The sequence below is a fragment of the Dermacentor albipictus genome, chromosome 6 (assembly GCF_038994185.2).
Source record: "Dermacentor albipictus isolate Rhodes 1998 colony chromosome 6, USDA_Dalb.pri_finalv2, whole genome shotgun sequence".
In the NCBI taxonomy this organism is placed as follows: Eukaryota; Metazoa; Arthropoda; class Arachnida; order Ixodida; family Ixodidae; genus Dermacentor; species Dermacentor albipictus.
The window spans coordinates 92,429,308-92,445,327 of NC_091826.1; the positions used below are offsets into that span (position 1 = coordinate 92,429,308).

Consider the following 16,020-nt stretch of genomic DNA (forward strand, 5'->3'; position numbering starts at 1 on the left):
TCGGTCTTGTCATTCTCCATAGTGTAAATAAATATGCACACCAAATTTGCAGACAGAGTGAAGCCAGCACGGAGGCCTGGGTACCTTCCTCGCTCGCTTGCTTCGCGGCTTCGGACAAACTCCGCCAATTTCACAGACTGGCCACTTGTGAAAAATTCGTAGCTCCGCCCGAAATGCGAAGCATCGATTGCAATAGCAAATTAGTAGATAGCTGTGCGAAGTAAGAATAGTTGTTTTATCGGCCGTATAAACTTGGAAACATTCACTTACTAACTAAATTAACAATCATAGAACATGTAAGCGTCACTGAACGAGGACGTGCGAAGAAATAGACACACAGAGACAGCGCTGTCTTTGTGTGTATGCTTCTTTGTATTGGATTATTCAGTGGCGCTTAGCCATTCTATCATAGATTCAAGCCAACCAGCACGTCAATGTGTTTTAACTAAATAATTAGCACCATGTCACGCTCGTACAGGTAAACATAAACATATCTCGCTCGATGGCAGCGGAAACAGTCTGTGAAAACGCTGGAGTTAGACATCACGGCAGCAGCCGCCACCCAATTGACCTCCGCGAATCTGTCGCTTCAACGCGAACGAAGCGTCGAAAGCACAGCGCATACGAAGCTACCTCACTGTACTCGCGGGTAACTTTCTGTGGCAATGAAAGCAAAGGTACTGACGCGTGGCTGCTGCACATGTGCTACGGCGCCAAGCAGTCCGCGAGTGTTTGACAGCGCTTTTGGTTGTTCGGAAGAGACGCTGAATCGACGCAGCTTCCACGTGCGACGGTTTCGCGTTTCCGCAGACACGAAAGGGAATAACCGTAAAATAAGTAAACCTTTACAAATAGTGGTGTGATCTGCCTTATTTAACTGTTCTAATAAGGTGTTTGTGCTTTTTGACGTTAGCGAAAATCCACGCCAGCCCAAACTAACGTGAATTAAAACGCAGGACTCTTTTAGAAGCGCTCTGACTTGTGCGGGCTTTGCGTCCGCAGCTTTCCCTTCGTCACCACAGAAAGTTGTCCGCGAGTGTAACTGAGTTAACGAGCATAGTGGGATGCACGCACAAGCCAACATGAGCACATCTCACTCGATGGCCGCGAAAACTCGCCGTCGGAACGCTGCAGTGCGGAAATGCGGCAGCAGCAGCGAGTGAATTGACCTTCGTGCAGATGCTCGCATCAGCGCGAACTGAGCCTTGAAAACGAAGCGCAGCATAGACTCTACCCGTCGCAGATGGCTGTCAAGACAGCGGCCTGGCCGGGCACCCACAGCCGCCTGCGCCAGTCAGAGTAGCACGCCCCCCCCCCCCAACCTCTGAAAGTTTGCGCATGACTTGCGCACTTCGTCCTCTCTTTCCACTGTGCGCGCGATTGATCCGCGATGGCCGGCGCAACCTCGCACGCTTTTACTCGCATATGCAGCATATACAACGCACGGCGACCATTTTATCGTCAATAGACTTTATACGGAACTCATGACGACGGCGGCAGCGACGCCGACGGCAGAAATGCTCCTTGAGTGTCCATATAAGTGCTATCGCAATAAAATTATTTATGGTAACTCAAACGGAAGTTACTTTTCGAAGCGAGATCCTGATACCTTAACACGTGTTGTTATAAAGTGAGGCAAAACTAGGAAGAAGGCGCATGTATTTGCTGCGGTAAATCTATAGAAACGATGGAACGTGTTTTATTAGATTGTGAAGATATCTACCCAGCTGCTGATTTAAACTCATCTGGCCTCCTCGAAGCCCATGGGTGTAGGTAGCAGGAGCATAGTAAACGTGTCCGCAATTCAGATTAGTAAAAGGCGATTGGAGGTTTTGTGGCAGAAAAGTGGAGAGACCACGAACAGCAGGGGCGTACAAGAACAATGTTGAATTTTATTAATTTATTTATCTGTTTGTTTGTTGATTTATTTTAATATACTGCCGACCAACTTGGCCCAAGCAGGAGGGTCAGGTACATGATCATAAAGACAATAATATATTAGCACATACAATGGTACAATAGCCCACTATTAGACAACATTACGCTATAAATACAATACATTAAGGGTTGAAAAAAAAAGCTACAATGGACGTATAATTATCAATAACGCACTATCATATAGTTAATCAAAGCGAATATCAGCAGGAGAAAAGAACCTAAAAGCTAACATATAATGTGCTCTTCCAGAGATTGAACGAAATTTGGCCACATTATTACTAATCATGTAATCTATTCCAGTCCGCTATAGTTCTTCAAAACGAAAAACTGTTTTGAAATGCTTCAGTTTTAGTGAAAATTGATTGCAAGAAATGAGTTCAAGTTTCTCTTGTTTGTCTTGTTGCTAAAGGACGACGGTATGGAAGATCACCTACCTTCGTGTAACCTGCCAATGTATTATGAAGAAATTTGATGAGATGGAATTTCCTTCTAGAATGTAAGAAAAAGATTTGTTTTTGTGCATGAGTTGACTAGGAGGATTTGATATTTTATATTTATTGGAATTAAAATTCGTGGCCTGACATGAAATAGTTTCGAGCTGATTAATATCCTTTATCGTGCGTAGGCCCAAATGTTGGACAGGTATTCTAATTTCGACCGTGTATATACGTTCATAATGAACAAATGTACTGGAGGAGCTGCATGACAAAGCTCTCTGCCTAAGAAGCACAACTCCTTAAACGCGTTGGAACATATCTCATATATATATTTAGTCCAGATGGATTTAATAATCAAATTAACTCCAGGATACTTACAACTGTCAACTTTTTGGATGGGAATAATACTCAAATACACTAATGTCTATCAGAACAATAAGTTCTCCCGGCCCGATACGGCAATTCTTAGGCAAAAGAACCTCACTGCTAATCACTCTCAATTCGACAGCGTCGATATAGAGCACGATTTTCTAGAAATTATTCCTCGCAAAAATAATGCATCTGGCCTTGACATTCTCAATACCTATAGTCGTCCACTAGACAAACATCACCGCTTTGACTCCCTTTTCGCTCAAGCTATTGCCGCTGCCACCCACTACACCCTCCTAATTCTTGGAGATTTCAACGCACCCAACAATTTGTGGGGTCACTCCGTTTTTACTCCTAAGGGCAGAGCTCTATGGATCCACATACAAGACCACAGACTCACATTACATAACGACATCGATGCACCAACCAGGCTAGGCAATAGCGTAGCAAAGGACACTTCCCCCGATCTTACGCTTACACACAAATCCAACAAGTCACATGGCGCAACTCACAAGTTAACCTCGGTAGCGACCATTACTTCATTACCATCACACTACAATTAAAGCACAAACGCTTTGCACCCAAACGCCTCAGCGCCTCAGCCTTACCAATTGGGACAATTTTAGAGAGGCCCGCCAGATATCAGCTCCCACAAACACTCGAGACATTTCAGAATGGGTTCAGAAACTACATTCAGACGCCCAGACGCACACTACTACTCTGCCCCCCGAAACCGATCTCACTATGGTTGATTCCAAGCTTCTACACATGTGGAAAGCCAAACAGTCTCTTCTCAAACGGTGGAAGAGGCAATGGTTCAACCGAAAACTATGACTCAGAATTGCAAAATTAGACCTCCAGATCCAGGAGTACGCCCCACAACTGGCCTGCCAGCAGTGGGGCCAGGTATGGGAAAGCACGCATGACAAGCTCGACAACAGACGTTCATGACAACTCTTGCCACACTTATTAGACCCTACCACATCGCGCACACACCACAACCATAGCATAAATAAACTGCTACATGCGCAGAAAAACAATCTCAACGGATTCTTCGACGACCTCCACCATAAACATCTGCCTCCCGCTCAGAAGTATGACTTGCCAAAGTATACTGGCGAACCCAACGAGCTACTTAGCGCCGCAAGCACGGAAGCAGAAGTTCGCCATGCCCTCGCCACCCTGCGCACAATGTCAGTACCAGGCCCCGACCTTATTAATAATAAAATACTCCGCAGTCTAGACGACAACTCTGTTACAGCCTCAGGGCGTACTTCAATCACTGCTTTGACACTGGCACCCTCCCTAGTTCGTAGAAAGATACCAGGGCAATTTTTTTACCACTCGAACACGTCATCCTCAACCGACTCAGTAAATACATGGAGGACAACAATCTTTATCCATCAGAAATGGTAGGTTTTCGAAAATCTCTCTCATACCAAGATATCATGCTTCGAAGGAAGCATGACATCATTACACCCAATAGCAGTCTGGATACGCAAGCAATTCTCAGTCTGGACCTCCACGGAGCCTTCAATAACGTTTCGCATTCCACCATCCTCGGATAGCTTAATCTCATTGGGGTTTGCGGAAAGACATATGGCTACATATGTACCATCTTATCCAACCGTACCGCAACGATACGCATAGGCACAGAGGCACAATCTCTTTCACATAGGCACAATCTCTTTCATACGCTTTTGGTATCCGCAGCATGCCCCAAGACTCAGTGCTGTCCACTTTTCTTTTTAATCTTTCTATGATGTCGATGGCGCAAGCATTGCGGTCTATTCCCGATCTCAAGTTTTCACTCTACGCCAATGACATCACTCTTTGGACGACTGGCGGTTCCGATGGAGAGATTCAAGACACTCTACAGGCCGCAGCAGACGCCGTCGTGGCTCAAGCCGGGGCTATGAATCTCACATGCTCCCCTCAAAAATCTCAGCTTCTTCTTCTGCCATCCCACCGTGGGGCCGGAAAACACATGTCTAGTATAGAGGTCATCCTCAACCACATCCCCCTTACTAGAGTGGACAGGCTCCGGGTGCTCGGTTTACACATTGAAAGCAACCGGCTCGACACATATACCCTACATAGACTCCACACCACCGTCGATCACACCCTGCGCCTTCTAGGGCGAGTCTCCAATAAACATGGCGGACTAAAGGCCGCCGAACTTCTCCGCTTGAGTCAGGCCTTCGTTTTCAGTAAGATTACATTCGCAACACCATATCTACTTTTTCTTAAGTGAGAATCAGATAAGATAGACACTCTTCTAACGCAAAATATATAAATTCGCTCTGGGGGTTCCCATACGTACCTTCACTGAAAGGCTAATGCTTACTGGAACTTTCAACACACTTACTGAACTCAAAGGAGCCCACCTCACATCCCAATATAGCAGACTTTTCAACACCGCAACAGGTCGGCACATTCTACAAACTCTTTCTATCACTCCGGCACCCATCATCAAGACTAAATACACCATTCCACATCACATATACGAGAACCTCTGCATCCCCCCACTTCCTAAAAACATGCACCCTGTGCATCAGAAACAGCGCAGGAGGCAGCGAGCAAAGGCTCTCCAAAAACAATTCTCCACCTCTGAAGACGTGCTCTATGTTGATGCCACCGAATATGGGAGCAGAATTCATTACGCAATATCAGTCATTAACTCTCACGGCCAGGTCGCTGTGGCCGCCTCCATTCCTGGCTCTTCCACGTAGAAGGCGGAGGAAGCGGTCATAGCCCTGGCCCCCATAATTCCAAATTCATCAGTGATCGTTAGCGACTCCAAAGCAGCCATACATAACTTCGGAGCGGGTAGGATCTCTAAGCCAGCCCTTTCTCTCCTCTTGGCCCATCCTTTGCATCAAACTGTGGCATTAATCTGGACTCCCGCGCATGCGGGCCTTGCCGGAAACGAGGCGGCTCATGCCAGTGCCCGATGATTTACAGTCCGGGCTCAGGGATCAGATGTGTCGGACCTCGCCACGGAGGAGGCGCCGTTTACAGCGCGGGATCGACTTATTGCTTACCACGACATCTGCACACACTACCGATTAGACTGCTTAACCTTTCCGCCACTCATGGGCAAATCACCGCGTAGGTGAGAAGTTCTGCGGCGACAGCTGCAGACTCGCACCTTTCCGTCCCCTTACCTCCTCCACCACATTCATCCAGCCATTTACCTTTCTCCCTCTTGTAAATTCTGTGTCTCTCCCAAAGCAGGCTTAAACCACATCATGTGGGGGTGTTTTAAGCACCCCCTTCACCCTTTTCTCAAGCAATTATTATCTAGTGAGGAGCAGTGGGAGGCTGCCTGCGCAGCTCCAGGCTCGATCTTCAGGAGGCCATCGTGGAGTGGGCTGAGAGGATAAAGGAGGTCTACTTCAAGTAGTTCCTCCCCCCACCCTCTATTCCATTGCCCTCTTCCCTTTAAAGAGGGATAAAAAAGTTTTTAATCGTCACCATCATCATCATCAAGTACCGTACGGCTCTTCTTGTAATGCAGTCATCTGCAAATAACTCTACCGACACTGATGATGAAATGTCCTCTGTTAAGTCATTAATATAAATTTAAAACAGCAAAGGCGCCCGTACACTGCCTTGTGATACACCAGATTTAAGAGGATTCATTAGAGAAGGGCAACCATTAATATCAACTAACTGGTCTATGTTTTTCAAGGCAAATGCAATTCAATGAATGAGGAAATCTGGAAGTATTATTAGTTCAAATTTATGCAAAAGTTTGCAATGTGACAGTTTATCTCATCATCATCATCATCAGCCTGGTTACGCCCACTGCAGGGCAAAGGCCTCTCCCATACTTCTCCAACAACCCCGGTCATGTACTAATTGTGGCCATGTCGTCCCTGCAAACTTAACCTCATCCGCCCACCTAACTTTCTGCAGCCCCCTGCTACGCTTCCCTTCTCTTAGAATCCACTCCGTAACCCTTAATGACCATCGATTATCTTCCATCGTCATTACATGTCCTGCCCATGCCCATTTCTTTTTCTTGATTTCAACTAAGATGTCATTAATCGCGTTTGTTCCCTCACCCAATCTGCCCTTTTCTTATCCCTTAACGTTACACCCATTATTCTTCTTTCCATAGCTCGTTGCGTCGTCCTCAATTTGAGTAGAACCCCTTTCGTAAGCCTCCAGGTTTCTGCCCCGTAGGTGAGTACTGGTAAGACACAGCTATTACACACTTTTCTCTTGAGGGATAACGGTAACCTGCTGTTCATGATCTGAGAATGCCGGCCAAACGCACCCCAGCCCATTCTTATTCTTCTGATTATTTCCGTCTCATGATCCGGATCTGCCTTCACTACCTGCCCTAAGTAGATGTATTCCCTTACCACTTCCGGTGCCTCGCTACCTATTGTAAATTGCTGTTCTCTTCCGAGATTGTTAAACATTACTTTAGTTTTCTGCAGTTTAATTTTTAGACCCACTCTTCTGCTTTGCCTCTCCAGGTCAGTGAGCATGCATAACAATTGGTCCCCTGAGTTACTAAGCAAGGCAATGTCATCAGCGAATCGCAAGTTACTAAGGTATTCTCCATTAACTATTATACCCAATTCTTCCCAATCCAGGTCTCTGAATACCTCCTGTAAACACGCTGTGAATAGCATTGGAGAGATCGTATCTCCCTGCCTGACGCCTTTCTTTATTGGGATTTTGTTGCTTTCTTTATGGAGGACTACGGTGGCTGTGGAGCCGCTATAGATATCTTTCAGTATTTTTACATACGGCTCGTAAACACCCTGATTACGTAATGCCTCCATGATTGATGCGGTTTCGACAGAATCAAACGCTTCCTCGTAATCAATGAAAGCTATATATAAGGGTTGGTTATATTCCGCACATTTCTCTATCACCTGATTAATATTGTGAATATGGTCTATTGTTGAGCACCCTTTACGGAATCCCGCCTGGTCCTTTGCTTGACAGAAGACTAAGGTGTTCATGATTCTATTTGCGATTACCTTAGTAAATAGTTTGTAGGCAACTGACAGTAAGCTGATCCATCTATAATTTTTCAAGTCTTTGGCGTCCCCTTTCTTATGGATTAGCATTATGTTAGCGTTATCTAAAGCCTTACAAAAGTCAAGAACTAGCATATCAACCTGCCCACTCGAATCAAGAATCTATAAAATTTCGTGCAGGGTTGTTACTAATTGGGTTACTGTAGACATGCCTTCGTGGAACCCATGCTGGTAAGTTGGCCTAACGTTCTAAGTTATGTTCTAATTTCTCTCGCGTCCATATGCTCCAACAATTTACAAGGTGAAGTAATAGAAGCAGGCCTCTAATTTGAAACTACTAGCTTATTCCCCTTTTTTTTGTAAACTGGGACAACTCTCGCTTGATTCCAAGCGGTTGGCACTTCTTCGGAATTAAACAAAAAAAGACTTGAAATTATGGCTCCAGAAACACACCCAGCTGAACAGCAAAACGCTTTAGAACGGCATTCGGTAGTCCGTCGGGGCCAGGGCTTTTTTCTATCGCTGCTTTCGTAGCATCGACAAAACACCATCCGCAACAACCAGGGACACATTACCATTAACTATAACACGTTTGGGTCCCGCATGCGTGGAATTAATATTAAAAACACTTTAAAAAAGTCGTTGAAACTATTTGCGATTTTTGGGGGCTCCGTAACACTATTGTTATCTACCATGATTTCTTCTATGTTATCTGTAGTTTTATCAAGATATCTACAAAATATATGAGTGTCGTTTTTAATGAATTCTGTCAAAGTGACATTATGATAATATGTGTTAGCTTAATAAGTTTCCCCGCTAAACGCTTTTTTAAGTCATTCTATGGTTGCCGGGACATGTGTCTATGTTTGCGTAGACGTTTTAGTCTACGCTTTAAATGCATAACCGGTCTAGTAACCCACGGATTTTAGCGAAAATTCTCGCTTTGTGTGTGTTTGTTAAAGAAAAAAAACATAATACTGCCAAATGTTATCTATTGACCAATAAGGCACACCTACGATCTGGCTGCGAATTAAGTCCGAAATCAGAGGAGTCCTACGCGTGAAAACTTCAGCGCAGCTTCCTTGTGAGACCGTTCTATAGCTTTTCTTTACCATGGCTGCTGGTTTAGGCAGTCTTGCTGGAAAGCTCATACACTGAAAAGAAGGAATTGCGTGTCAGAAATCGGGAACGAGCCTGACTTGCCCAGCAACTAGGTGCTCAATTATTTTGTTTTCACGAATTTCATTTTTTCACTGTGTTCTTTTATTTTATGCGTTATCATTCTTAGGGTGCTTCTCACATTTCCCGGCGGCTATCCATCTATATATATATGTTTCTATATATGTATCTATGTCTGTTTGCAGCTAACCGTTTTCCCACCTCCATGCGTCACTGAGTAGTCAGTGGTTCATGCAGTTCTACTGAGCAAATAGGGTTCGGAACCACGAACCTCTTTCACGCGGACATGGATCACTGTAGACGTGGCGCAGGGTAGGTACCGCTATTCGTAAAAACTATTCGACGCCACCTTGGAGTAGTAGGTAAGTGCTACTACGTGTGTGCTTGTATCAAATGGATCTCTTCGATGCCAACTTCGGTTACTGGGTGGGTGATAGCACGTGTGTGCCGCTTTTTAATGAACGTCTTCGATGCCAACTTGGGTAACTGGGCACTTGCCACTCTACAATGACCAATCAGATTCTTTACGTTTATCCGATGCTCAGCGGAATCGAAGCAACGTCACGAGAGTTCCTCAAAGACAGCGACCAGACAACTTAGCAGGCTTCGCGGCAGAAATGGACAAGGTGTGCGCCACTTTGTAATGGACTCCTTTCCTGCCAACGCTTTAGCAAGTTGCACTTTGAATGCACGAGTTATGAGCAGTTCTTCAATGAACCTCTCGCCAAATTGGGTTACCGAGTATGTGTACGGAGTGTGCGGCAAGTGAAGGAACAATTCTTAGTGTTTGCGCGTAGGCCATGCGCGGACTTCGCGGTAGTGCCACTAGATGGCGCAACGTGTCCAGACAGGAAAGCGAGAGAGGAGCCTAATAGCCACGGGACGCGTTTCTCAGGTTCTATGCATTGCGGAGGCCACGCACATGATGGATGGATGGATGGATGGATGGATGGATGGATGGATGGATGGATGGATGGATGGATGGATGGATGGATGGATGGATGGATGGATGGATGGATGCTATGAGCGTCCCCTTTGGAACGGGGTGGTGAGTTGCGCCACCAGGCTCTTGCTATTAAGAATAAAATTCAAACAGGACCAGAATGAGGAGGAGACAAACACGGCGCTGAACTTACAACTGATTTATTTGAAGTAAGAAGTCAACATTTATACGTACAAAACTGGGCACGCATGCGCCTGGTCATACATCGATGATCAGATACAAACTCCGGACAGCCAACATTCGCACGCGTTGTACCTGCCTTGCAATCTACCCTTTATGCAGCAATGCCATTTCTTTCGCCGACAAGATTAAAGATGTTTTGCTAACGCAACTATTAGATTTTCTGATGATATTGTCACAGTCGGTAATGGGGAAAGAAGACGACGCTGATGGTGGTCTTAGAGACGACGAAGAAGTGTTTATCAGTATCGATGCTCTGCGCTGGCTGGCTCCGCCATTAAAAGCCACTTGTAAATAGACGAACGCTTCTTCCTTCCCGTAACATCATTGGTGGACGTGCGGGGTAATCACTTTAGCAAGACATTGGCGCTGAACAACGACGCGATAGTCGTTACACCCAATTATCGAACGCCTGCTCTCTGATCCAGCTGACCCATCCCTTCACATGTTCGTGCTACAAAATGGCATCCTGTATCGCCGCAACATGCACCCCGACGGGCCCGAACTCCTGACCGTCATTCCGTCTCATCTGCGACAGACTGTACTGCAGCAGCTGCACGATGTTCCCACCGCTGGACACCTTGGCGTTACGCGGACTTGTGACCGAATTCGGCGACGGTTCTTTTGTCCCCGTCTCAACCGCTCCGTTCGCCGCTATGTTGCCGCGTGTGAGTCGTGTCAACGCCGGAAAAGACCAGCTGTGCCTCCTGCCGGACTGCTGCAGCCTTTGGATATACCGGCCGACCCTTTTTTTCGCATTGGCGTTGATCTTCTCGGACCATTCCCTATGTCGAATGACGGAAATAGGTGGATTGCCGTCGCTACGGACTATACAACTCGCTATGCCATTACTAGAGCCCTACCGACCAGCTGCGCTACAGACGCCGCTGATTTCTTGCTTCACGGCGTTATCTTGCACCACGGTGCCCCTCGTCAACTTCTCACCGATCGCAGCAGATACTTTCTTTCCAAAGTCATAGACGAGCTACTTCGATCATGTGCTACTAAACACAAACTTACTACCGCTTACCATCCTCAAACTAACGGTCTTACCGAACGCCTGAACCGCACATTAACTGACATGCTCGCAATGTATGTTTCCTCCGATCATCGCGACTGGGACATTGCTCTACCATTTGTCAAGTTCGCCTACATTTCCTCGCGCCACGACCCAGCTGGCTATTCCCCCTTCTGTCTCCTCTTCGGCCGTGAGCCAACTTTGCCTTTCGAGACACTCCTCTCGACCACGTTCGCTTCGCCGACAGAGTACACTCGGGATGTCATAACCACAGCGACCCAAGCACGCCAGATTGCCCGCATTCGTCTTTCTGCTTCACAGACACGCCAGAAGTGCCGTTACGACCAGTGCCATCATGATGTGCATTATGAACCAGGTTCTCTTGTGCTAGTCTGGTATCCAACTCGGCATGTTGGTCTTTCGGAGAAATTCCTCTCGCGATACTATGGCCCTTACCGCATCCTTCGCCAGGTGACCCCTGTCACGTATGAAGTGTCTCCGCTAGATGCCACGGTGCCTTCACCTCTCTCTGATGTCATCCACGTCAGCCGTCTCAAACCTTACCTTTCTCGGACAGATGAGCCGCACCAATCAGGTGCTTTTTCCGACGGGGGTGATGTCACAGTCGGTAATGTGGAAAGAAGACGACGCTGATGGGGGTCTTAGAGACGACGAAGAAGTGTTTAAGAGTATCGATGCTCTACGCTGGTTGGCGCAGCCATTAAAAGCCACTTGTAAATAGACGAACGCTTCTTCCTTCCCGTAACAATATGAAATGCTTCAGCGACTTCTCTGGTAGTCTTGTCACTATGAAAAAATAACAATTTTGTATCGTCAAAGAAATGTACGCATTTACAAATACTGCAATGCTTTGCGAGGTTAGTGTCTTTTTTGTCTAATGACTTGGCATGCTCCATTAATCTAATATTGATGCAACGGCCTGTCTGGCCTATGTAAGTTTGGCCGCAAGATAAAGGAATTTGGTAGACAGCACCCTTCTTGCAACTGATGTACTTATTGACATGATTTACCTTGCAAGCAGCATTCCGTTTAACGCCTTCCTGATTCCTCTGAACTGCTGCCCCTAACTTACCCAGCTTCATCGGAGCAGAAAAAACGGCCCTAACACCACACTTGGCCGCTACTCTCTTAAAACGATTGCCGATTGCCGTAACTGATTGCCGCCAATATCGAAGTAAACGTGCTAAAGGACGAAGGTCCCGACACGCGGCGGTCAGAGTGAAGAACCCCAATATTTCGGCGCTGCGTCGGTGGTGCGCTATCTTGGTTCCTGAATGTAAGGAGCGAGAATGTAGCCGCAACACACTCGAAGCCTTAACTGATATGAAATACAGGGGGCTGACCCTTCAGATCGTAAGAGAGGAGAAAACAACTCAAGCTTCTAGATTTTATTAGCGAGTTGGCAGAATGCTTGCCAGGAGCCTTGTGTAGTGAGTTATCATAATTAGAGAGTAATTAAATATTTATTTATTGTTTCATCAGTCATGCTGCAATTGAATCGGGGGCTGTAAGTTTAACGTGTAACGCCACTTATTTATTGGGTACATGGATTCCGAGAGAAGAAAAGCTATCATTCAACATCGCTACCTGAACGTGACCGTAGGGAAGTCCCGTAACACATACCGTAGTGCCTTCAGCAATGTGATCGTCTGTCGCAGCACGCAACACGTTGAAATTAAAGGGAGACGCACTTAGAATGCAAGCGGTTTAATTCACCCGAAACTCGATTTTCGTTCCCTTTTCTTTGCGACCACTCAATAGAACCGGTCAACGCGTGTCGCGTTCGCAAATGTGGACACTGTGCCTCAATGTGGGAATTGTTATGGCTTTGGCTAAATGTGCATCCGGCGTCCCACGCCAACTTTTGTGAAAGTGTCACATGATTCATTGAGCAAAAAGTCGGCGGTGTCTGTAGCAGCGAAACAGCACCTAGATTCCCATTGGCTGCGACGCCAGGCCTCGAGCGGACACACTGGCTCACACCGGCTGCCTCAGGTAGCACGTACTGCTATATAGAATCGGAACCATCTACATCGTTAGCTGCCGCAACCTCGACCACAGCGAAGCGTGGCCGTCCGCGCTAGTACACGGCAGATAAAGTGAGGGAGCGGAAGAATGCAACAAAAACGAGCGATGACGCAGGCAACGAAATCCCCCATCGTCTTCAACTCTCCCTATACACGGTCGGACGGAACGAGCATTAACGCAAACATTACTCGCAACGCAAAACTCGAAGGACCGCTCAGGGGCGTTCGACTGAATATTGGTGCTTTCGCATTCATAACGCGCAAGAAGTGCTTAGGTGTCCTCATATATTTTTTTAGAGGTACGTTAGACGGATGCGCAAGTGTTTTTGTGAAAGCACGGTGCGACGTTTCTCGTTAGTTTTTCACTGTTTCGTCAGCATAAGCACGCTGAGAAGCCAAATGGCCGCTTCCATCGCGTAGGCGCTCATTCTCTGTGGGTTGTGAAGCGTGCCTCTTTCGGCACAGCACGCGCAGATTGCCCTGATCGTTAGTGCGGTAACAACTACCCCATCTGGTTCCACAGCGTTAATACGGGCTTTCGCAGCAAGAGAAACGCCTTCCACTCGGTGACCCTGAACGCGATACACGCACAGTGCGTGCGACCCTTGTGTAGAGCGCAGTAATGCCGGCAGCCAAGGCTCTCCGGGGCCAACAAGCGACATGTAATAGTAGTCGCTAGGCTCGAGATGCGTCTGTACCGAGGAGGTTAAAGGAACGTTTTCTTTAGATTCCTTAGTCTGGACACGTTTGGCCACACTTGCAGACAAGCTTTGCTCTTTCATCGCCCCGCGGAAGTGGACGATTAGCTAAGCGTAAGATAAAAACTTTTTTTTTAGCTAACCACGGTCTCGACTCGCGTTGCCGCTCTCAGTGCGAAGGCGACACTGCCGCAGAAGCAAGTATAGCAGTTTTAAAACGAAGGCGCTGTGTAAGCGTCTGCTCGCGCGGGCGGTCAAAGAGCGAGGCTTGTCTGTACGCGTGGAGAAACGTGTCTAGACACATCTTATCCCTGACGGCTACGGTTACGCGTCGCTCGCTGTTTTGGTAGAGCACCGGCGACTGCCGGCGACGTTCGCGCGCTTTACGCAAGTGTGACGCGCGCTCTACACACACGGTAACTACGACGGTAATCGATGACAACGCGGCTGAGGGCTCCCTTTTTTAACGAAACGTGCAGTGGCTGTTTGTGCTCAATACTTTATAGGTAGCGAACGTAAAGCGCACAATAATTGGTTTTTTGAAACGCCGATAAGTGGCAGAAATGTAGAGTTTCCAGCCAGTGGTTAATATTGCAGGTACAAAAGCTATTGAAAGTAGGCTGTCAGCGTTGAAGAAAAATTTCCTATGGCTAAGCTGAAATACCCGATTTGGATACAAATTCACAGAATTTATTGTTTTTTTTTACTTTTTTTCCTGCTGCAGTGTGCCTCACGTGGAGAAAAGGCTTTCGCCACTTACATCTCGCAAGGCAAGACGGCACAAACAGTGCGTCATCGTAGCTGCCGGACTGCCACATGCATAGGATCATCGGGACAGTTGTTTACGTAAGCTCCTCGCGCGGTCTTACAGAGCACGTATAAAAACAGCGGAATAAACGGTACATTAGATCTGGATGTCGAGCGGCCGTAAAGACTTGTTGCTTGCTGTCATATGCCATTTTACAAATCTAAGTGGTGAAAGGGGTTTAGCCACATCTCAGCCACTGCTCGAAAAGAAGTAAAGAAAGAAAATAAGAACAAAAGGAAGCCATGTAAGAAGTAATTTCCGAAGGAGAGTCGAACAATCGACAGCAGTAGCGCAGGCAGAGACGTTACCGCATCGCCACCGCTGAAGCTTACTAAGTGGATTTTTCAGTTGTTATAATAACCACTGCCCAGAAATTGTTAAAGTCATTGTCGCATTATTTTTGTTCAGTTCCGCTTTTCGACGGCCGCCATTCTTCTGCGTTTCACGTACGTTCTACTCTAACCACTTACCCTATGACGCATGTAACGCCTAGAGCAGCTTATCAACGCAGCTTTTGTTAGGATAGTCAGAATTTAGCCGCGCTAGCATGAATCGCCGTCGAAACGCTCTACGGCCCGCACTCGTTCTTCTCATTTGCGCAGGTATGTAGATCTTGTAGGGACAACGAGAAGCTAAGCATGTATGAAAAGCATCACTGTACGTAATTTAACCACTGTATTGTGAGGGTAGAGCGAAGCTCCGCGGAATGCGAAGCTGCCTTTATCCCGCGTCCATCCAACATAGCTTTAAGCACTATCAATTATGATAAGTAAATAAATGAATCAATTAAAACAACTTATCACACTGGCAAAGTGCACTTGATAAAATGAAAAGAACGGCAGTACGTTCCGGGAAAGGCAGTCTCACCTTGGCCTACGACGAGCGGCGCGAAAAGCACAAGGGCCCCTGCGAGCATCGACAACAATTTCGTAGCCATTTTCTGAAGGAACCGCTGTTTCAAAATGTCCACAGATCGGGCGAGGGGTGAGACCTGAAATACTTCGCCTCACAGTAATACTGAACGAGTGACACTGTTCCTCTGTTAGTTGGCGAAGCGTTCCACGAGACACGCCTGCCGTTATCAACTTTTCGCAAAACGTCCCGTCGCACACGAGTTTCTCCTCTCTATCAGGGGACGTGGAGGAGTCACAGATTAAACCGTTGGGCGCAGTTTGCATCCTGACGCGGGCAACGCTACGACGTGGAAACTTGCCTTTATCGGTTGGTGCAGCGCGCCCGAGTGCTCGGCAGGCGTGTCATCCCCTTCCGCCCCTCCATATGTGCTCTGGCTCGCGCAATCTCAACCTCCGTGATGAGGGAGCATACGTCGATGTGAGTT

General features: G+C 46.9%; 1 protein-coding gene across 1 annotated transcript in view; it reads right to left on the reverse strand.

Annotated features, from left to right (window-relative positions):
- The window catches only part of LOC139046976 (uncharacterized), a 40,504-nt gene extending 24,684 nt beyond the window's left edge, over positions 1-15,820 (reverse strand). Inside the window, exon 1 of the mRNA XM_070520893.1 lies at positions 15,549-15,820. Coding sequence (XP_070376994.1) covers positions 15,549-15,618 — 70 coding nt within the window. The 5' untranslated portion in view covers positions 15,619-15,820. The remainder of the gene's footprint in view (positions 1-15,548) is intronic.
- Between the last annotated feature and the right edge of the window lie 200 nt (positions 15,821-16,020).